The sequence below is a fragment of the Equus caballus genome, chromosome 18 (genome assembly GCF_041296265.1).
Source record: "Equus caballus isolate H_3958 breed thoroughbred chromosome 18, TB-T2T, whole genome shotgun sequence".
In the NCBI taxonomy this organism is placed as follows: Eukaryota; Metazoa; Chordata; class Mammalia; order Perissodactyla; family Equidae; genus Equus; species Equus caballus.
The window spans coordinates 19,452,910-19,475,654 of NC_091701.1; the positions used below are offsets into that span (position 1 = coordinate 19,452,910).

General features: G+C 47.1%; 1 protein-coding gene across 1 annotated transcript in view; it reads right to left on the bottom strand.

The window, feature by feature from the left end:
* Positions 1–20,160, bottom strand: part of TMEM163 (transmembrane protein 163) — a 234,244-nt gene extending 214,084 nt beyond the window's left edge. Inside the window, exons 1-2 of the mRNA XM_023622824.2 lie at positions 19,784–20,160; positions 14,356–14,475 (exon numbers count right to left, since the gene is read on the bottom strand). Coding sequence (XP_023478592.1) covers positions 14,356–14,475; positions 19,784–19,985 — 322 coding nt within the window. The 5' untranslated portion in view covers positions 19,986–20,160. The remainder of the gene's footprint in view (positions 1–14,355; positions 14,476–19,783) is intronic.
* Positions 20,161–22,745: the final 2,585 nt, after the last annotated feature.

Here is a 22,745-nt window from a genome sequence, read left to right on the forward strand (position 1 = left end):
GACATCTATAGAGTTCGCTTTCTCATTAGGCCTGAGGTCTTCAAGGGGACAGACGGATTGTTCCACTTTCTGCATCCTCTGTAGTATCTATCACAACAGACTGTCTTTTGCCAACAGGAGCTCACTAAGGAGTGGATGCACACATCCACCAGCTGGAAGGAAGAATGGGCCATTAGGCATGAGAAACGGTGGAAGGTAAGGAACAGGTTCCTTTATTGGGGGAAGGCGGGTTCTCTCCCTCCCTCTGGCTTCATCTGTTACTTCCAAATCGCAACACGCCTGCATTTCAGCCGTCAGGACAGGGCCCCAGACAGAGAGGCTATGCCAGAAATTCACCTCCAATACGCAATTCCCAGAGGACCAAATCAGAGCCCTGGAATACAAGCAGACCAGAAAACCCCTTCTTGTCCAACTGGCTAACAAATACAACTGGAAAGAGACAGAGAGGCAATAGGAAAAGCCCTCACAAATTTCTTACAGGGCACTGGCCCTTTTCCTAGCAGAGCCCAGGGCCCAAGTGAGAAGGGGCAAGGACCCACCAGGCCTAACGAGGTGAGTCCAGCTGGGGCTCACTGCCCAGCTCCCCTGAGTCACTGCCACGGCTATGCGACAAGGACATACCCGTGCGAATGTACCCTGGCCACGCTTTTAATTAAACGCTGTGTGCAGAATGCAGACAGAAGGCAGGCAGAACACACAAGCAGCTGTTGAGACCCCTCCTCCACTCCCAGCTAGAAACAGCCACTCATTGTGAGCACGGAGACTCAGGAAGATGTGCTCTCCTAACAGTGATCAGCGAGTCCCTGTCAACAGAACCCTGGATCCCTCCATCCAAGAAGAGGTGGAGAGAGAGGGGAGAGCAGGGGAGTGGGGTGAGTAGGGGGAGAGAATGGGCTCCTGCACCCCCCCATTTACAAAGTTGAAGCAGTCCCTGTTGCAGCTTTTCCCCTTGTTTCCTTTCACTTGAAAAAGCTGCTACTCCTTTGTCTGGAATCTTCACCTACAAACATACATCCTCAACCCGCTGCAGCCACGGTGGCCTTAGCAGGAAGACAGATATCAAAAATTACTTCAGTCCAAGCAATATCTGAGTGCCTACTGTGTTAGGGGCTGAGGATACAGACTGGAGAAGAGAGGGCCCCCGACTCGGAGGCGTGTATATTAGTGCAAAAAGCAATAGTGCCATTCAAGTATTGCGTGTCAAATTTCTGATTGACAGGTGCCCACGGGGCTATGGGAACCAAGGGGCACTTAAATCAGCCTGGAGGGCTAGAGAAGGCTTCCTGGAAGAGGTGAGCTTTCATCTCCATTGTAAGAGATGAGTAAAGTTTAGCTAGAAAACAAAGTGTGGGGGTCAGAAACAGAGGCATGGGAGGCCAAGGGAAGAGGAGGTGCACGGGTTTGGGGCAAAGAGCAGGAGGCTGCATTTGTGGGCTCAAGTGAGAGGGAACTGGGAGATAGGAGGACACGAGTCCAGCCACGAAGGCGGAGCCAAGAGGCCAAGATCACGAAGGCGCCTAGTGGTAAGCAAGGGGGCCTGACAAAAATACTATTCCGTAGTCCACGAGCCACCAGTGAGCTAGGGCGAGGGGAGTGAGCGGGTGACAGACACAGAATCTCTGAAGACCTTATCATGAGGGTATGAAGGAGGAACCAGAGGCAGGCAGAGCTGTCAGGGTAAGGTTCCCGAACCACATTTCGGCCTGTTCCTCCCTCCTGGTTTCCACCTCTCAGAAGCAGCATCCGTAGTTATCACTCACCCAGCACACTTACGGGGAGCAAGTTATCCCACCGAACACCCCCAGGATGTGGCTCACAGACTTCCTGCCCACATCCCCCTCCCTGGGTCACTGGGTCAGCAGCAGCAGGCAGACGGTGGCTGGGAGATTGTCCCTGAAGATTCTCCACATCTAATCCACTTCACACAAAACTGGGGAAACAGTAGCTTGTGAAGAGGCCCGTGCTATCTGAAAGACCAGCAAGGATAAGACAGCACATCTAACATAGGTGGCAACCAGAAAGTGTACACAGGCACCACGACTGGTCGCATGAATTTTTTTTTTTTTTTTCTAGGAAGATCAGCCCTGAGCTAACTACTGCCAGTCCTCCTCTTTTTGCTGAGGAAGGCTGGCCCTGGGCTAACATCCGTGCCCATCTTCCTCTACTTTATATGCGGGACGCCTACCACAGCATGGCTTGCCAAGCGGTGCCATGTCCACACCCGGGATCCGAACTGGTGAACCCCGGGCCGCCGAGAAGCAGAATGTGTGAATTTAACCACTGCGCCACCGGCCGGGCCCCAAGAATTTTCATAATGTGCATATACGGCCTTTATCAATTTTTATCAATAAAAATAAATACAAGACCAGCAAGCTACACAAAGGATCATTCTACAAGCAGAATGCTAAGCTGCATGTTTAAGTCTTTGGTTCATGGAAGTATTTCGGGGGTGGAATCTTAGAGACACAGGCACGAGTCCAGGGCCTCACATACTCCATTATCTAATGGAGGTGGGGCACAAAGGGAAAAACTGGTGAGGAAAATACACAGTACGATGGATAAAACTACTCTGGGGGGATGAGCCCAGGCGGTTGGTGAGGCCTCTTTGAGGAGCTGGCCACGTGGATATCCACGAGAAGACGAGCTTGGCCAAAGGACGCTGCTCCTGAGAAGTTGGGGTGTCTGAGCAAGTGGGCAAAGGCCAGGTGAGGCTGGACCTTTCAGGCCATTGTAACTGTTTGGATGTTACTCTCAGGACACCAGAAAGCCACTGGAGGGTCTTATGTCTTTTCCACCTCACAATGTGTCAGTTGAGGGAAAACCTAAAAAAGTTCCCAGGCATGTGTTGTTGAGTTTCTAGAAAAGTTCTGTAATTTCATTTTATCCATCTCCCAACTCTTGGCCTCACAATTTAAAAATAAAAAGAATAAGTACACACATTCTACCTTTTTTTTTTTTTTATTAAAGATTTTTTTTTATTTTTTCCTTTTTCTCCCCAAAGCCCCCCGGTACATAGTTGTGTATTCTTCGTTGTGGGTTCTTCTAGTTGTGGCATGTGGGACGCTGCCTCAGCGTGGTCTGATGAGCAGTGCCATGTCCGCGCCCAGGATTCGAACTAACGAAACACTGGGCCGCCTGCAGCGGAGCGCGCGAACTTAACCACTCGGCCACGGGGCCAGCCCCCACATTCCACCATTTTTAAGAGACAAGAGTTTACACTAAAATCAAATATATTATTTTAAAAACCCTTCATATAAAAAGAAAATCCCCCCTTTTTGGAAATTCTTTTAAATTCTTAAATCTATTGACTCACTAAATTTTTCAGTGAGCTTTTTCTGAGAAGATCTTGGTTTGAAGTAGTTTTTTTTTTTTAATGGAGCTGTGTATCTTAGAAAAAGTTTCCCCTGAGAATGTCAAATATATCTTCATTCTCACAGAAGATGTACTGAGTGCCTAAAAATTAACTTGCACTCATTCAAACCTCAAAAAACAGTCAGAATGCATTTTCCCAAACCATTCTAACAAAGGCACCAATGATGTCAAAACCCTGAGTTTTGAAAGGGAACTTCTGTTCTCTTTCTAGCCTTATTATTAAAACAGACATTTTTTTAAGGCTTGTTCATAACAGGATTGCCATTTTCCATGCTGCCTACCGATTATAAACAGAACCAATTTTAAAACCAAACTAGGGCTCTCTCTGAAATATTCAAGATGTATTACCATCTGGTTTTATATCAGCATTTTTAACAGGTCCAAAATCTCTACATTAGAAAGTATTATCAAAAATAGTTCATATCCCAAAGGGAATTCCAAGATGGCGCCGTGAGTAGTCCTCTTTGTCTCTCGCCCTTCGAGTCTACAATTATTTGGACACTTATCGCTTGACAAAGGATATCCAGACAGCATCTCAGGACGTCTGAGACACCCACGCGACCATACATCGGAAGGCGGACGGACTTTCCTCCGGGAGGATGTGGAAATAGGTGAAAACTCTCCGACCCCGACGGGCAGCCTAGTACCCGCAAGCGGCTTTCTTCCAACGGACGCCCCCAGAGGATCCACACACATCTAGGGCAGGAGCGAGAACACAACAGAGGAGCGACGGTGGAAACAGGTGACCAGAACCCTACTTAAACCCCCCGCAATTACTCCTAAACGCAGAGGGAAACTTTGGAGTTGCACACCTGAGCCTGCGGGGAGAGTCTCTCCCCGCCATTGGCGGGGAGACCCGGCCTGGTGCTCGGGGCGCCCGGAGGGTCCCAGAGAGAGACACGGTGGGCACGGAGGTCTCCCAGCTGCCGTTGCCCGCCCCGTGGGACTAGGGATTGCCGGAGATCTCGGAGAGGACCGGGGCGGGGGAACTTTCAAAGGGCCCCGGAACTTTCAAAGGCCGGATCGGCGACCCGGAGGGGAAGCGCCGGAGCTCCGCCAGGCAGCAGACAAAACTCTCTGTCTGCCGGTAGCAGAGGGGCCACGCTGAGCACTCAGGGCTCCCGGCAGAGGGCCGGAGAGAAGCCCAGAGGGCGGGGCGACCCCCAGCTGCCGTTGCCCACCCCGGGGGACTAGGGATTGCCGGAGATCTCGGAGAGGACCGGGGCGGGGGAACTTTCAAAGGGCCCCGGAACTTTCAAAGGCCGGATCGGCGACCCGGAGGGGAAGCGCCGGAGCTCCGCCAGGCAGCAGACAAAACTCTCTGTCTGCCGGTAGCAGAGGGGCCACGCTGAGCACTCAGGGCTCCCGGCAGAGGCCCGGACAGAAGCCCAGAGGGCGGGGCGACCCCCAGCTGCCGTTGCCCGCCCCGTGGGACTAGGGATTGCGGGAAATCTCGGAGAGGACCGGGGCGGGGGAACTTTCAAAGGCCGGATCGGCGACCCGGAGGGGAAGTGCTGGAGCTCCCCCAGGCAGCAGACAAAACTCTCTGTCTGCCGGTAGCAGAGGGGCCACGCTGAGCACTCAGGGCTCCCGGCAGAGGCCCGGAGAGAAGCCCAGAGGGCGGGGCGACCCCCAGCTGCTGTTGCCCGCCCCGTGGGACTAGGGATTGCCGGAGATCTCGGAGAGGACCGGGGCGGGGGAACTTTCAAAGGCGGGTCCGGCGATCCGGTGGAGAAGCGCCGGAGCTCCGCCCGGGCAGCAGACAAAACTCTCTGTCTGCCATTAGCAGAGGGGCTACGCCCAGCATTCAGGGCTCCCGGCAGAGGCTCGGACAGAAGCCCAGAGGGCGGGGCGTCCCCCAGCTGCCGTTGCCCACCCCGTGGGACTAGGGATTGCCGGAGATCTCGGAGAGGACCGGGGCGGGGGAACTTTCAAAGGCGGGTCCGGCGACCCGGAGGGGAAGCGCCGGAGCTCCGCCAGGCAGCAGACAAAACTCTCTGTCTGCCGGTAGCAGAGGGGCCACGCTGAGCATTCAGAGCTCCCGGCAGAGGCCCGGAGAGAAGCCCAGAGGGCGGGGCGACCCCCAGCTGCCGTTGCCCACCCGGTGAGGCTAGGGATTGCCGGAGATCTCGGAGAGGACTGGGGCTGGAGAGAGTTCCAGAGACCCAGCTTAGTAGCCTAGGGGGAAACCCTACAGGCTCACAGAAGCCTTAGGGAAAGCCTCTGCACAGCACCAGTAGAAGGCACCCAGCCGCCAGCCACAAGGCTGGAAGACCCCAGGGCAAAAGCAGCATAGCTAGGTGTACTAACCACAGACTGTAGAAGATGCCAATAGCTCTCCTGCGACCCATAGAGGACAAGTGAGATTTGGTGGGTGCCGACAGCAACCGAGCGACAAATAAAAGTGATCCCACCCCTGGCTGCTGGAAAAGCCCATAACACTGTTGCAGACCCCAAGGAGAGAGCGCATCTAGGTGGGCAACAACAGTAGGCACCTGCAGTCTGAAGCCCCCCGTGACGGCCCCCACGGCAGAGGAGGGAATCCAAAGGGCCACTGTGGCTACGAAGAGGGGCCCAGGCCCAGTTAGCAACTACGGACAGGGTTCCTGGTTGGTGAAGTATAAACAGCTGCTCCCCCCACTGCAGCAGCTGAAACAAGTGAAAGGAGCAACTAAACTCTATCTCCATGCGGAGGCACAAATCAACATCATCAAGCAATATGAAAAAATACATTAAATCTCCAGAACAGAAAGAAAGTAACAAATACACAGAAAACAATCCCAAAGAAAATGAGATATATAACCTAAATGATGATGACTTCAAAACAGCCATCATTAAAATACTCACTGAGTTAAGAGAGAATTCTGACCGACAACTCAACGAGTTCAGGAGCTATGTCACAAAAGAGTTTGATACGATAAAGAAGAACCAAACAGAAATACTGGAAATGAAGAACACAATAGAGGAGATTAAGAAAAATCTAGATGCTCTGAACAGTAGGGCCGATAATATGGAGGAAAGAATTAGCAATTTGGAAGATGGCAATATAGAATTGTTGCAGGCAGAGGAGGAGAGAGAAGCAAGACTTAAAAGAAATGAAGAAACTCTCCGAGAATTATCAGACACAATTAGGAGATGCAACGTAAGGATTATAGGTATACCAGAGGGAGAAGAGAAGGAGAAAGGGGCAGAAAACCTATTCAAAGAAATAATGGCTGAGAACTTCCCAAATCTGGTGAGGGAGATGGATCTTCAGGTGACAGAAGCCAATAGATCTCCAAACTTTATCAATGCAAGAAGACCAACTCCACGGCATATAGTAGTGAAGCTAGCAAAAGTCAACGACAAGGAGAAAATATTAAGGACAGCCAGGCAAAAGAAACTAACCTACAAAGGAACCCCCATCAGGCTATCAGCAGATTTCTCAGCAGAAACTTTACAGGCTAGAAGAGAGTGGAATGATATATTCAAAAATCTGAAGGACAAAAACCTACAGCCGAGAATTCTCTACCCAGCGAAAATATCCTTCAAATACGATGGAGAAATAAAAACTTTCCCAGATAAACAAAAATTAAGGGAGTTCATTGCCACAAAACCTCCTCTTCAGGAAATCCTCAGGAAAACCCTCATTCCTGAAAAATCCAAAAAAGGAAAGGGGCTACAAAACCAAGAGCAGAGGAGATAAGTAGAAGGACAACAACAGAGAGTAGCAGCTCTACATCAGAACAGATTAAACCATGGGACGAGAAACAAAGGAAACTGAAGAAAACCGGAAAACAAGACACAAAATGGTAGTGGTAGGCCCCCACGTCTCAATAATCACTCTAAATGTAAACGGATTGAACTCCCCAATCAAAAGACACAGAGTGGCAGGATGGATCAAAGAACAAGATCCAACAATATGCTGCCTCCAGGAAACACACCTCAGCCCCAAAGACAAACACAGACTCAGAGTGAAGGGATGGAGAACAATACTCCAAGCTAATAATGAACAAAAGAAAGCAGGTGTCGCTATACTAATATCAGACAAGGTAGATTTCAAAGCAAAACAGATAAAGAAAGACAAAGAGGGACAGTATATAATGATAAAAGGGACTCTCCACCAAGAAGACATAACACTTATAAATATATACGCACCCAACACAGGAGCACCAAAATTTGTAAAGCAACTCTTAATAGAACTAAAAGAAGACATCAACAACAATACAATAATAGTAGGGGACCTCAACACACCATTAACACCAATGGACAGAACATCCAGACAGAAAATCAACAAGGAAATAATAGAATTAAATGAAAAATTAGACCAGATGGACTTAATAGATATATATAGAACACTTCATCCAAAAACAGCAGGTTACACATTCTTCTCAAGTGCACATGGAACATTCTCAAGGATTGACCATATTTTGGGAACCAAAGCAAACATCAATAAATACAAGAGAGTTGAAATAATATCAAGCATCTTTTCTGATCATAACGCTATTAAACTAGAAATCAACTACAAGAAAAAAGCAGAGAAAGGTGCAAAAATGTGGAGACTAAACAACACGCTTCTCAACAAACAATGGATCATTGAAGAAATTAAAGAAGAAATCAAATATTATCTGGAGACAAATGAAAATGAGAACACGACATACCAAATCATTTGGGATGCAGCAAAAGCAGTCCTAAGAGGGAAATTCATCGCAATACAGGCTCACCTCACTAAACAAGAAAAAGCTCACGTAAGCAACCTCAAACGACACCTAACAGAACTAGAAAAAGAAGAACAAACAAGGCCCAGAGTCAGTAGAAGGAGGGAAATAATAAAAATAAGAGCAGAAATAAACGATATTGAAACAAAAAAGACAATAGAAAGGATCAATGAAACAAAGAGTTGGTTCTTCGAAAGAATTAACAAAATTGACAAACCCCTAGCCAGACTCACCAAGAAAAGAAGAGAGAAATCGCAAATTAATAAAATCAGGAATGACAGAGGAGAAATCACAACAGATACCAATGAAATACAAGAGATCATAAGAGAATACTATGAAAAACTATATGCCAACAAATTGAACAACCTGGAAGAAATGGACAAATTCCTAGACTCCTACAATCTCCCCAAACTGAATCAGGAAGAAATGGAGAATCTGAATAGACCAATCACAAGTAAGGAAATAGAAACGGCAATCAAAAACCTCCCCAAAAACAAGAGTCCAGGACCAGACGGCTTCTCTGGAGAATTCTACCAAACATTCAAAGAAGACTTAATACCTATTCTCCTCAAACTGTTCCAGAAAATTGAGAAAGATGGAGAACTCCCTAACACATTCTATGAAGCCAACATCACTCTGATCCCCAAACCTGACAAGGACAACACAAAGAAGGAGAACTACAGGCCGATATCACTGATGAACATAGATGCAAAAATCCTCAACAAAATTTTGGCAAACCGATTACAGCAATACATCAAAAAGATTATACACCATGATCAAGTGGGATTTATACCAGGGACACAGGGATGGTTCAACATCCGCAAGTCAATCAACGTGATACACTACATTAACAAAATGAAAACCAAAAACCACATGATCATCTCAATAGATGCAGAGAAAGCATTCGACAAGATCCAACACCCATTTATGATAAAAACCCTCAGTAAAATGGGTATAGAAGGAAAGTACCTCAACATAATAAAGGCCATATATGATAGACCCACAGCCAACATCATACTCAATGGACAAAAGCTGAAAGCCATCCCTCTGAGGACAGGAACAAGACAAGGGTGCCCACTTTCACCACTCCTATTCAACATAGTTCTGGAGGTGCTGGCCAGAGCAATTCGGCAGGAAAAAGAAATAAAAGGAATCCAAATAGGTAACGAAGAAGTAAAACTCTCGTTGTTTGCAGACGACATGATCTTATACATAGAAAACCCCAAAGAATCCACAGAAAAACTATTAGAAATAATCAACAACTACAGCAAAGTAGCAGGGTATAAAATTAACATACATAAATCAGTAGCATTTCTATACACTAACAATAAACTAACAGAAAAAGAACTCAAGAACTCTATCCCATTCACAATAGCAACGAAAAGAATAAAATACCTTGGGATAAACTTAACCAAGGAAGTGAAGGATCTATACAATGAAAACTACAAGACTCTCTTGAAAGAAATAGGCGATGACATAAAGAGATGGAAAGACATCCCTTGCACATGGATTGGAAGAATAAACATAGTTAAAATGTCCATACTACCTAAAGCAATATACAGATTCAATGCTATCCCAATCAGAATCCCAAGAACATTCTTCACAGAAATTGAACAAACAATCCAAAAATTCATATGGGGCAACAAAAGACCGCGAATTGCTAAAGCAATCCTGAGCAAGAAAAACAAAGCCGGCGGAATCACAATCCCCGATTTCAAAACATACTACAAAGCTACAGTGATCAAAACAGCATGGTACTGGTACCAAAACAGGTCCACAGATCAATGGAACAGAATTGAAAGCCCAGAGATAAAACCACACATCTATGGACAGCTAATCTTCGACAAAGGAGCAGAGGGCCTACAATGGAGAAAAGAAAGTCTCTTCAACAAATGGTGCTGGGAAAACTGGACAGCCACATGCAAAAGATTGAAAATTGACCATTCTTTTTCACCACACACCAAAATAAACTCAAAATGGATCAAAGACCTAAAGATTAGGCCTGAGACAATAAGTCTTTTGGAAGAGAATATAGGCAGTACACTCTTTGACATCAGTTTCAAAAGAATCTTTTTGGACACTGTAACTCCTCAGTTGAGGGAAACAATAGAAAGAATAAACAAATGGGACTTCATCAGACTAAAGAGCTTCTTCAAGGCAAGGGAAAACAGGATTGAAACAAAAAAACAGCTCACTAATTGGGAAAAAATATTTACAAGCCACTTATCCGACAAAGGGTTAATCTCCATAATATACAAAGAACTCACACTGCTTAACAACAAAAAAACAAACAACCCGATCAAAAAATGGGCAGAGGACATGAACAGACATTTCTCAAAAGAAGATATGAATATGGCCAATAGACACATGAAAAGATGTTCATCATCGCTAATCATCAGGGAAATGCAAATCAAAACTACACTAAGATATCACCTTACCCCCGTTAGATTGGCAAAAACATCCAAAACCAAGAACGACAAATGTTGGAGGGGTTGTGGAGAAAGAGGAACCCTCATACACTGTTGGTGGGAATGCAAACTGGTACAGCCACTATGGAAAACAGTATGGAGATTTCTCAAAAAGTTAAAAATAGAAATACCCTATGACCCAGCCATCCCATTACTGGGTATCTATCCTAAGAACCTGATATCAGATATCTCAAGAGTCCGTTGCACCCCTATGTTCATTGCAGCATTATTTACAATAGCCAAGACGTGGAACCAGCCTACATGCCCAGAAACTAATGATTGGATAAAGAAGATGTGGTATATATACACAATGGAATACTACTCAGCCATAAAAAAAGACGAAATTGGCCCATTCACAACAATGTGGATGGACCTCGAGGGTATTATGTTAAGCGAAATAAGTCAGTCAGAGAAAGACGAACTCTATATGACTCCACTCATAGGTGGAAATTAGTATATTGAGAAGGAGATCTGATTGGTGGTTACCAGGGAAAAGGGGGGGTGGGGGGAGGGTACGGAGGGGGAAGTGGTGTACCCACAACATGACTAACAAAAATGTACAACTGAAATCTCACAAGGTTGTAATCTATCATAACATTAATAAAAAAAAAATAAATAAATAAAAAAAAAAAAAAAATAGTTCATATCCCTTTCAAATCGCATATTCCTTTCAAAACACTTTCAAGTCACAAACTTTGAAAGTTCACCTAATTTTTCAAACTAGACCAGACATGTGAATGTCAGCCAAAGTTACACACATAATTGATTTAACCCAGATAAGTCAATAACACTGACCAGGTCTTTTGGAAACTACTGATTTGAGAAAAGACAGCATACCTGATTACCTGGTGGTTTACAGGAGGTGAAGGTAACAATTTTTATTTTGCAATATATATATTATAAAAAATGTCAATCTTTCCAGTTAACTGAGAAAAGAGGTGTCCCCAAAGCTTAAACATATCCATCACTCTCATTTCCAAACACAAAAGAGACAATAGCATTTCTTCAGAAGATGCTCAGCTAAAAATCAGCATCTATGATCAAAGAGAAAATGGCAGGTAAAGAGTTAAAGACAGGAATTGGAACTGACCCCAGCAGATGCAGCTCCAAGACAGCATCTTAACAAGAGAAGGGCCATAAAGACCATCCAATTGACTCAAAAATTTTTCAGTTGTTTATAAAATAAATGAAACCTAATCCTGGTATTTAAACAAACTTTTAGATGAAATTCATCTTTTTCTAAGAAATATTTTCTTTCCACCTAAAAGGAAAAGTTTTTTTAAATCTCTCTCAGTTCATTCATTTAATATTCTTGAATATTGGTCCCACACAAGGATGGATGCTCTTCCTGCCCCCAGAGTTTCCCATCCAGCAGTGGCAAGAAGACACGACAATAAATACAGTCTTCTCTTCCCCATGATTATCACCCCTTGTCAAAACACACACACATACACACACGCACACACATGTCGGCACACACTCTGAAAACTCTCCATCTCAAAGCATAACATGCAGTGAGTTACTCCACAGCAATTCTCTTAAGAAACACTAATTGGTTCAACCTGACCATTGCATCGATAGGACAGAGGTGCACCAAGCCAAACCATTCCATTTCATCCCATCTGTCTGTCAACCACCTCCTTGGAAAATAAGACTTGAGCTCCTTCTGATACTTTTTAAAAAATACATTTATCACTACTTCTGAAACATACAATTTTCCTTTAGATACTAATTTAAACATAACTTCAAAAGCCAGCTAATATTGCTCAATCCCTATTGATTTTCTTTCCATTCAAGACTACAGATAAAATTGCACAAAAGTCTGTCGACATATAAATGATGCTTTAGGAAGGATGTTAAATATTTCATATTACAAATACATTTAAGAAATTACAGGGTAAAACCAAAAACCCTAACAATACAACAAGACAGCCCATGGGTTTAAAATATGCAAAACACACACACACACACACACACACACAACTCTGTATAAAGTGGGGGAAAATACAGTTCACCTTCTACATTTTTTGTTTTAACTACACCAAAGCAAGTTGAAAGTCACTTGGGAACAAACTGAATATACTAAAGAAAATAACACAGACCATAATATTATATGCCATATGCCAACATTTTATAGGCAAGAAGTTAGAGGATTTAAATACTTGCTACAGTAAAGGGGTAAAATCGTTTTCAAAAAAAAATGAAGACCCTTTTCACCAAGCAACATTCTAATTCCATACGCATTATGCAACAGCCTTTTCCTAGTAAAGGAAATGGCACAAAATTTTCAAGATAGCCCCACTGATCAGGCATAACATGTGAAAGCAAAATTTCCTTATAATTTTTCCCCATCACAAGATTAAGCACATCAGGTGTAGTGTTACTCTCCCAAGGGAAAGGCTTCTCCAACATTTCTTCACATTCAAACACCCACATGATAAAGTCCTAACAGCTCTATTGCACCGACTGACTAACTATAACTCTATTTGTAAATCACCCCCCTGCATTCCATTCCTCTTTCTTCACATATGTAAATTATGGTGTCTGATCCAGAGCCCACCACCAGCCACCACAACTAAATTATCCTCTGGGGACATCAATCTGGCTTGTTATTCTTGTTTCAGCATAAAAAAAAAGAAGAGAGAGGAAGGAATAGCTATTTTCAGGAATCAGAATTCCTCTTGATTAGATTTCTGGCTCACTGGTAAATGTTTATACCCTGAAATGCATTACCCTCTGCTTCTAAATGTTTGGCCTTTTTTTAGAGCCAAGATATGGTACAGTGTTTCCAATATAAATTGCTTCACGTAACATATGCCTAGTTTTGCAGGCAGCATTTGGTCAAATTCTAATATGCCCTCTTGGGAGCCAACACCAATTCCAGCAGCAGATCTAACTGTGCAGAACAGAATTTTAAACAACACACACAGCGCCCTGTCTTCCAGTGGACATAGTCCCTTTTTCTGCCACTCTGAGGGTTGTCACATGAGACACCTTGTATGACACTTATCACTTAGAATATAGATCCTTCTGTTAAGGTAATAAATTAATCACAAAATACATTCCTCTTTTCCCCAGCATAAACAAAACCATGGTTTCTACCAAAGTTGAGCTGATGCTGAATGTCACTGCTTAAGCTTGTGAATCATTGCATGATTAATAAGAATAAATAGCACATGCACATTTCGATAGGCTGCAAATGTTAGCTGAGAAAACGCATGTCCTAGGGCTTCCTAACCCCCAAACCGGATTATCCAGGGGCAGAAAGTGTTCAATTGTCTTAGTTTATCTTGATTATAATAAACCTTGTTTCCATGACCACTGAAAACTTGAGGACCCTCCCATTTTTCTTTCATAAAAATACATGCACATGATTTTATTCCAAACCTTATACAGATATAATTGGGGAAAAGGAAAGGATATACTGAATATTGCATTCATCTGGTTGCAGTAGGCTCAAAATACGAATCTTAAGGGTATACATTTTGTCCCATATCAGCCCAAGCTGAAGGCATCCAGCAAACGAATATTGTCACTATTCAGCTGGAAGCCGGAATCTACTTCCATAAACCCAGATGGTTATGGAAGAGGAGAGCCAAGGCTCTGAGTACCACTCTCCATTCTTCTTAACCACCTCTTCCTTCTGCAGAGGAGAGAAGCCATTTTACTAATTTATACGTACCCTGACTATCCAACCATCTAAGAGAATTTACTCATCAATAATAATCAACTAAAAGCAAAAGCACATCCCACAGGAGTCAGGGAATAAAACAGGCAACACCAGCACGTATTGATCAGCAAGACCCCCGGATACTCACTAAAGGCAGCCACTGCCAGGGCCAGTGTGACAATAATGGAGAACCAGGAGACCCACAATGCCTTCTTTCTGTAGTTCTGAGCTTCGTGAGGTTTTAGTCGAGTGCTGCTTTCTAACAAGCCTGACAAAAACAAGGAGAAAAGGAAGTTAGACATTTCCTTATTAAGAAACCCACAGCCAGAGCTATACTCTCTTATCCAAGGATTGCAAACCAACAGCCCATGGGCCAAGATGTGTTTTAACAGGAGAGTTCACATGGAAATCAGGCTTTCTGGCATCTGTTGAAAGATCATAGGCTCTGGCAACATCTGGCAAGTGTTCCTACAGGGTAACAGCAGCTGTCTTCTTTATAAGGACCCTGCAGACCCCACCACTCCCTGACCTGATGTGTGACCCCAGCCATCCCGCTGCCCTGTTAACTCGCTTGGCTCAGGTAGGTGCTGCTCCTAACAAGGCCCTTTCGTTAGGAAACAGCTGGAAGAGCCCACATTTAGTTGGGCCTTCAGGCTCTTCAGCTGTGGGCATTGATTTGCATTGATCCACCAGCACGGCCCCAACTGGTGGACGGGTTTTGCCCAAAGCAATGAGTCGGAGAAGAATATAAATGCCCCTCATTGCTCCCTCGACAATTAACAGGAGGAGAAAGGACCATTTCTCTTTAACCACAACCAACAACAGCCGCCAGACCTAAATTACATACCATGTTTTCTTCCCTCTCCTTTCTGTTCTATAGTATCCACCCATTTGTACCAAGCATATATCAAAAAATTCTCACAACATTAAAGGGGAGTAAACCTGCTAAAGCGGGAGGCAGCTTCCCAGACAGGCCGTGTGGAAGAAAGGTTTGATTTTTGTCTCCGGTGCTTTCCACATGGAGAGCCCTCGACGACAACAGGAACTCATGGTGACTCCCAGGCAAAGCCCAAGCTTCAAGTGCCTTAGGCGGAAGACTAGCCCGTCTTCAATATGATCCTGATTTACATTTTTTCTTCTCCTTTGAAAACAGATTATATATGGCACCTCTTTGTGGCACAGAGAACCAAATTCTCAGTCATGCATTCTACATGAACAGGAGCTTACGACACCATCTCTGGCTAAACAACACACAATAGACCTTTCAGAGGTGGCGCAACCTCATCACAACAGCTCCAAAGGATGAAGAAATTGGGAGTCAAAGCTTCGGCACCGCACTCATTTGCAAAACACCGCCCAGCGTGCAACAGATCACACCTCTGCCTCAGGTAAGAGGCACCGGCCCTTTAGACCGACTGGACACCTCGCTAAGCCTGGCTGCTGAAAACTGCATCCTGTTCAAATTTATAACAAGGACCCTGTTAAAACTTCTCAGTTCCATTTACTACCCAGACTCGAGCAGCCTAACAAGTCCTGAACAAACCAAGAAGAAATATCGAGAAGGCTGCTTAGTGAGCCCAGTTTATAGCCCAGAAATTTTTACATAATCAAAACCTGTGGACTTACACAGGCTCACAAAGTAGATGAGATTGCTAAAGATAGGTGAAAATACCATCTCCATTACCGCCCTGTAAAAATCTCCCCAAGCTTTCCCCAATAAACACACTTGGATGGAAACAAGAAAAACCTCTTTTGTCAAATTCAAGGACAAGTGATTTCAAACTAAAATCCCTTTGTCTACTTTTTTTTTGTCCCTTTCATTACTTCTCTGCTGCCAAAAAATATCCCCTTCTAATTTTCAACTAGGATCACTCCTGTCTTCAGTTAAAGCGACAATCTAGAATGAGCAGGTCCCACACACTCCCAATAATTTATTTCCCTTTTCCCAAACGATATAAAAATCTTCCTTTCATCCCGGCCCATTGATTTTCAGAAGTGAAGCTGTAACATTTAAGTACTGACTCAAATAAGCAGTCCATTTGCTGAGTATTTTGACAGCAACCATTTCGAGAGGTTTATCCACTGAGGATAGAAAACAAAGTTCCTTTTAGAAATAGATTTAATTTTCTAAGAGAAATGCAATGATCTGAGTTTTCTATTCTGCCACATGACATTTTTCCTTCCAAAGCCAGCTGTTCCCAAAAACATGACTGGACCACACAGACCAGTCTACACACCCCACCCCACAGTGGGCTGGCACTCCCCTGGACCAGTTTGGAATGACGGTCCCTGTGGGCTGCACTGCCCCACCAAGGTGGCAGCTGAGGCCTCTCAGCATCAGGACTGGTGGTTCTTCCCCAGATCTGATCCCGTGTGTGCCTCCCCCACGAGACGTTTTAAATTTAAAAACTGGAGTAAAGGCAATGCAGGACTGTCCAAGAAGGGAGGAACTTGCCCATTTCTCTCCGACCTTTGCTTGTTTCCTGCTGGTTTTCCTTTCTCAAAATATAGCCAATACCAACAACGGAAAACCTGCCACTCCTCAAAGGGAAGTGGAGTATAACGACCTACACAGACCCTGCTCATAAATGAACAGTCTGCAATCAGGCGCCTCCACTTCTGCCCCCATCTTGGCAGGCAAACCATGGAGATATGGTGAGAATTCCTAACATTTTCAGGAAGCCGTGCTTCAAAGGTAGAAGAAAGGCAGCACAGCCTAGAGAAGCTAAAGCATGGCTTAGATCTGCATGCTGGGCTGGGTCCTTCCTACGCAGAGCTGGCCTCCACATTCATATTTCTAATCTCACTCAAATTTCACACATTTGTAATTTTGACTGATACTTTATTGTTTGGGGGTGGGGGAAATGCAAATATATGTGGGGAGATTGAAGCCATCAGTCATTTCCATGCTAGTATGAATTAGTCCCAATTGCTTTCTCCTAAGAGTTAGTCATGCTTGGATTCTCTGAAGGAAGGGGAATACTCATTAGATGGGAAAGTAGTAGGAAATGCTGCAGCCTCTGACATGCTAAGGAGGCTGAGCCCTAAGGCTTAGGGCAGAATGATTGGGAAAACACTTATGGAGAGAAGAGCACGTATTAAAAGGGAAGGGGTGGAAATGCCTAAGACAAACTTGGCGTGTTTTTTGTGTGTTTAGCCCCTTAAGGTTTGCTCCCTGAACTACAAGCCTCAGCCAAATGGCACTGCAGTTCCTGACAATATGAGCTAGCTGGGTTTCTGGGAACCAGCCCACAACAGTTCTAAGGGTAAAATATCTCTCAAGTCCCCAAACACTGGATTATAAAGCCAGCCTCTGATCGGAGTTAGATACAGTCTGTAACAAGGTCCTGCTAGCTTAGAAGGAAGTTAGGACAAGAGGGAAGTCCAAACATAGGTACACCTCCAGGGTGCCCGCCCCCGACACCCCCTGTAGGTATTCAGGCCTAGAAGAAAGCAAGCCAGGCATGATGGAGAGATGCACAGCAGGCAACTGCTGAGGCTTCCTCCTCCCCAAATCCTCTCACCATCAGGAAATAGGTAGCAGCAATCCAACTGCTCCCAAAGGATACAAAAACCGCTATTGGAAAGATGCAGCCCCAGAAGAAAAAATAAAGCACAAAAATTATAATAAATCTCCCCAGGTAACCCTCTGATTTATTCAATAAAAATGACTCATTCATCATTAACTCTTTGCCATCAGGAATAGGTCAGACAAAAGAATGTCACACTGACTTTCAGCTTTCAATGCCACACAGCACTGGGTTCTTTGGGGGACAAGGCTCATCCTAACAGAGAGGCTGTGTGTGGTATGCGATGCTTTCACACAGTGACAGTTTATGAACACTGAACGCTTTCACGCCATAACATAATGGAAAATGAAATCCAGTTGACCAGTGAAAAATAACCTTAAGAAGGAATTCAGAAGGGCTTTTCATACTTGAGCATGAGCTACAAAACGATGCTAAATATTAACTCACCCTAGCACTTTTTCCCTCCTGTCATCTCGTGGGGTGGGGAGACACAGGCCAGCTTTTACAGATGACCTGCAATGCTACAAAAATAAGCTCAGCCCACAATTTTGTCTTTCTTCAATACAAAATGTTTAAATCCTACAACATCAGTTGCCGAGGGAAAGGTAATTAACGCGACCTATAATAAAACTATGTTTTGCTGGGTGCTCGTGATGTCAGCAATCAGCAGCTCTAAAATGCTATCTAGTGATGTGAGAACAGGAGGAGAAACTGCAACAAAGGTGCAGAACTCCTTGCAATTGGAGCGGCTCCAGTTCTCGCCGAGCATCTCTGCCGATTCTCTGAGAACTGCCGTTTCCATGCCATTCTATTTCACACGCTACCGTTTAAAATTTCTAAGAGGAAAGAGATCGTGCATCCGAACACTAAACTGGAATAAAAATGTATAGGAGATACTAAGAATAGGACAGAAACCTGCTAAGACTAAAATATAAAAATCCGCCACAGCCAGCAAAATAAGGCTTCCAAGAAATGGGGGTGGAGATGGCGATGAGCCGGCTTCCCCGGAAGGGCCTGGCTGCAAGAATCCCGCTTCGGCCACTAGCTGGTTTCAGCAGAACCACTGAGACTTTTTGAGGGGGCCGACTTGGATTCAGCAAGAAGCAGAAAAGGTGTAGACGTGGCCGTGGCCAAGAACAAGGTTCCCTCTTAGCCAAAAGGAAACGAGGAAGGGAGGGAAAGAAGGATGTAGGAGGAGGGAGACAGAAATGAACAGGAATCTCTCCCGTTTCATGCGGGGAACTCAAAGGGACACCGGCTGACGGTCGGAAGGTAGGGTTTGGCCTCCCAGGAAAGGGACGTTTGCGGGGCTCCGGGGCAGTCTCTTGGGAGGGGTTCTGAAGGCGCTGGAGACGCGCGCTCTGGGAACCACCAGGTTTCAGTGGCATCCATCCACATGAGCTGAGTGGCCCAGACCCAAGTGTCCCAGTCCTCTGTCCCCGTGATCAGACAGCGGGGCAGTGACCCACGGTCAACTGGGTCCCCTGTAAGGGAGGGTCGGGGGCCTCTCGACTCCCCTTCGCCGGGGCGGGCACCCTGGCGGCCGCCGAGTAAACTCCTCGAAGCTAAAACCGCCGTGGGAAGTTCTCCCGGGGAGCCAGCGCGGGTCGCAGGGGGCTCGGGAAGGAGGATGCACCGAGCTCAGGTCCCTCCGAGGTGAGCAGGACCGGCCGTCCCCCGGGAGCGCTCGGCTCGAAAGCAAAAGAACGCCTCCCGCAAACTTTTCCAGTGGGCGCCGGAGGACCGGAGGCTGGCGGGGAGGAGGGCGCGGGCCCAGGGGGGGGGTCGCCCAGGTGGCAGCCCGCTTCTCGGGTTCCGGGGAAGGAGCTGCTGCCGCGGGAGGTGGGGCCGCCGCCCTGCGCTCTCCGTGCCTTCGCGGGGAAGTCCCGGCTCCGCGTCCCCGCGCGCGCCGCGGCGCGAGCCCCCGCCCGGCCCGGCCCAGCCCGCGAGCGGGGAGAGGCGGGCCCGGAGCCGCGGACCTAACCGCGCCGCCCGGCCGGGGAAGGGACCGGCCGGGGGAAGGAGCCCAGGGCGGCGCGCGCTCACCTCGATCCTCCAGCCCGTCGCTGAACTGGCCGCTCTCGCTGATCCGCAGCTGCCGCTCCTCCTCGGACTGCGGCGGCTCGCGCGCCGGGGAGCTCAGCGGGCCCGGGCCGGGAGCGGCGGCCAAGGGCGCACGGCCCCGGGGCGGCGGCGGGACGGCGGGGCCCGGGGCGCTGCGGCGCTCGCTGCCCGCGGCCGGCTCCATGGCGCGGGGCGGCGGATCCCGGCGGCGGCGACGAGTCAGAAGTGCGAGGCGCGGCGGCTCGGAGCGAGCGGAGGGACGGACGGACCACGCGGAGAGGGAGGGCGGGCGCCGCGGAGTGGAGGTGCGCCGGCTGTAGGGGGGCGGGGGGTGTCGAGAAGCCGCGCGGCTCAGGCGGCCGGTGGCGGAGGCTGGGGCCGCGCTGTCGCCGCCGCGCTCCGCCCCCAGGGGCAGGTGCGTGCGGCAGGGACCCGCCCCGAGGCCCCAGCGCCGGTGCCGGTGCACCGAGGCCGGTGGGGAGGGAGGGATCCGGCCGGGCCCAATGCTGGGAGGCTCAGGGTAGAGGGACTACTGGGGTCGCGGGGACCAAAAGGCGCCTCGGGCAGGGCCTGGTGAGGGTGTGGCGGGAGACTGCTCCACCCGCGCCGTAGGACGGTACCCAGAGGGGACCCCTCGGACCCGATTCCTCTGCCGTCCGGGGAGCCAGTGGCCGCGCTCGGGCAGGAGAGCGGGCAGCGCCCTAATTTGGCATCTTTCTCCTCTGGAGCTGCACAAGCTTCAGAGGCTGTGCATGGTCTCCTCTGGGGCTGCCATCCTCTCCGCTCATCCCGAGAAAACGATGTTCACCTGTCCCCAAGCCCGTGCATCTCGGACCTTCTTCTAGGATCTTTGACTGCCCTCCCAATTGTTCCCTCCACTCCAACTTAAGGGGACCGGGTGTCCTTGGGGCCACAGGGCGCTCTGAAATATGTCTGAACCCCAAAGCTCCCCCACTGCCACTATCCCTGGGCCTTTGTCCCAGCCAGTACCCCATCAGCTCGCTATTTCCCCTCTGAGTATCCAAATCTTGCCGTTTTTGAGGACTCGAATCGAACCCTCCCTCCTACGAGAAGCCTCTCCTGGCCATCCCAGGCGGCCGATGGCCCCACCTCTGGCCGCGCCGAACTGGTACCCTTGCGCGGTCGGGCAAGTCTCCGCAGCGAGGCCGCGCCTTCGTCCTCTCCGGGCCCGCGCCCGCTCCCTCGTAGCTCCGAGAGGTGCAGAGGCGGACCCGCCATTTATCAAATTCAGCTTGAATTTAATGGTATCAACACCCAAACTCTAGAATCTAGATTTCGTCTTTAGATGGATATCAGTCTTTAAATTTAATGAGTCTTGTAAATTGCCAATTCCTCATTTTAAAGCCTGCCTACTTTGCGGGGGGGACGGGGGCGCGGGCACGTTGTTTTTTGAAAAGTAACCGGTTTCCTCTCTCATTCTCGCTTTGCCTGCGATCGAAACCGGAGTGGGATTTCAGTGCCTTTGTGGTGGAGTGCAACATCACTAGAAATGGGAAGAGGGTATAACTTTATTTTGTTGTTGCTGTTGGGTTGGAATGAGAATATCTGAGTTGACCTTGGCCAACTCGCTTTACCTTTTTGACCACTAATTGAACTGCAAAATGGAACAGTTGAACTAGGTCATTTCAAAGGCCTCTTCTTGCTAGGGAGGGAGGAAAGAAAGAAAAGAAAAGAAAGAAAAACGCCATGATTATTTGGATAAAAAACAACGAAAACTTCTACCCACCAATTCTGGTTGACAATCTTTCAGGTATTTTCAGACACCCTGGCTCCACCTCATTGCTCTCCCCTGCCCAGACTTTTTTCCTCCTGGTTATCCCATTTAATCCCTCTGTCAATGGCTCAAACATCAGAGTCACCTGGGGAATTTAAGAACAAAAATACTCAGGACTCACCCACTGATAGAGATTCTAATATTGTAGGTGATGAAATCGGTCTGGTCTGGGACATTACCTTGGGTATTTTTTTAAGCTCCCTCCCTCCCCATTCTAAGAATTATCTGGGAGGCTTTCATTTATTTAAATGCTGACTCCTCGTTGCTCTTTGAGATTCTGATTCAATAGATCTGGGATCTGGCTGGGAATCTTTATTTGAATACTATACACATACACACACACACACACACACACACACACACATCTACATTTCTGATGTAAATTGTGCTAGGACCACCTTTGTGATTCTCACTACCTAACTGCCCTCCACAATATAGCTCTGCCCACCCTCCTCCCCCGCTCCAAGGTTTGTGTTCTCTCAAAGAAGCAAATGTCATTGTATTTTCCTCTGGGTCCTCAGTTGTTTCTCTAGTCCAGCGCATCTCAAATGTGAACATGCAGATGAACACCCAGGATCCTTGTTACAATGCAGATTCTAACTCACTAGGTCTGGGGTAGAGGCTGAGATTGCCAGCAAACCTCCAGGTGCTGCTGACGCTGCTGATCTGAAGACCACGCTTTGAGACATAAGGATCTAGGAGTTATTTATTATTCATAGGATAGATATATTTTCCTTCCAGTTCCAGCTGCCCTGGTTCAATAAGCCACTCTTGTCTCCTCCAGAAAGATTTCTCTGACTCCAGCCTCGCCTGGGCACTCTCGTTGGTGAACTGTGTTTAATAATTCACTGCTTGTCCCATGTGTGAGGCAGGGATTGTGGTGCTTGCCTGATCCCCATTTTCACTTCCCCACATCTACCAGGATGCCAAGGACACAGTATTCCCCCAAACAATCTCTGCTGATTGACTGGGTGATGATATTAGTTTACGTTGTCGGAGGACATAACAACGTGTGCCAGGCATCTCGCTAAATGTTTTACATGCATTGTCTTCATCACTCAATTACAGCTATCATTTTACAGAGGAATCAGGGCCAGTCTCCTGTTAAGCTCTGTCCAGCACCACAGCCGTACCGCCCCCTAGGGGGAA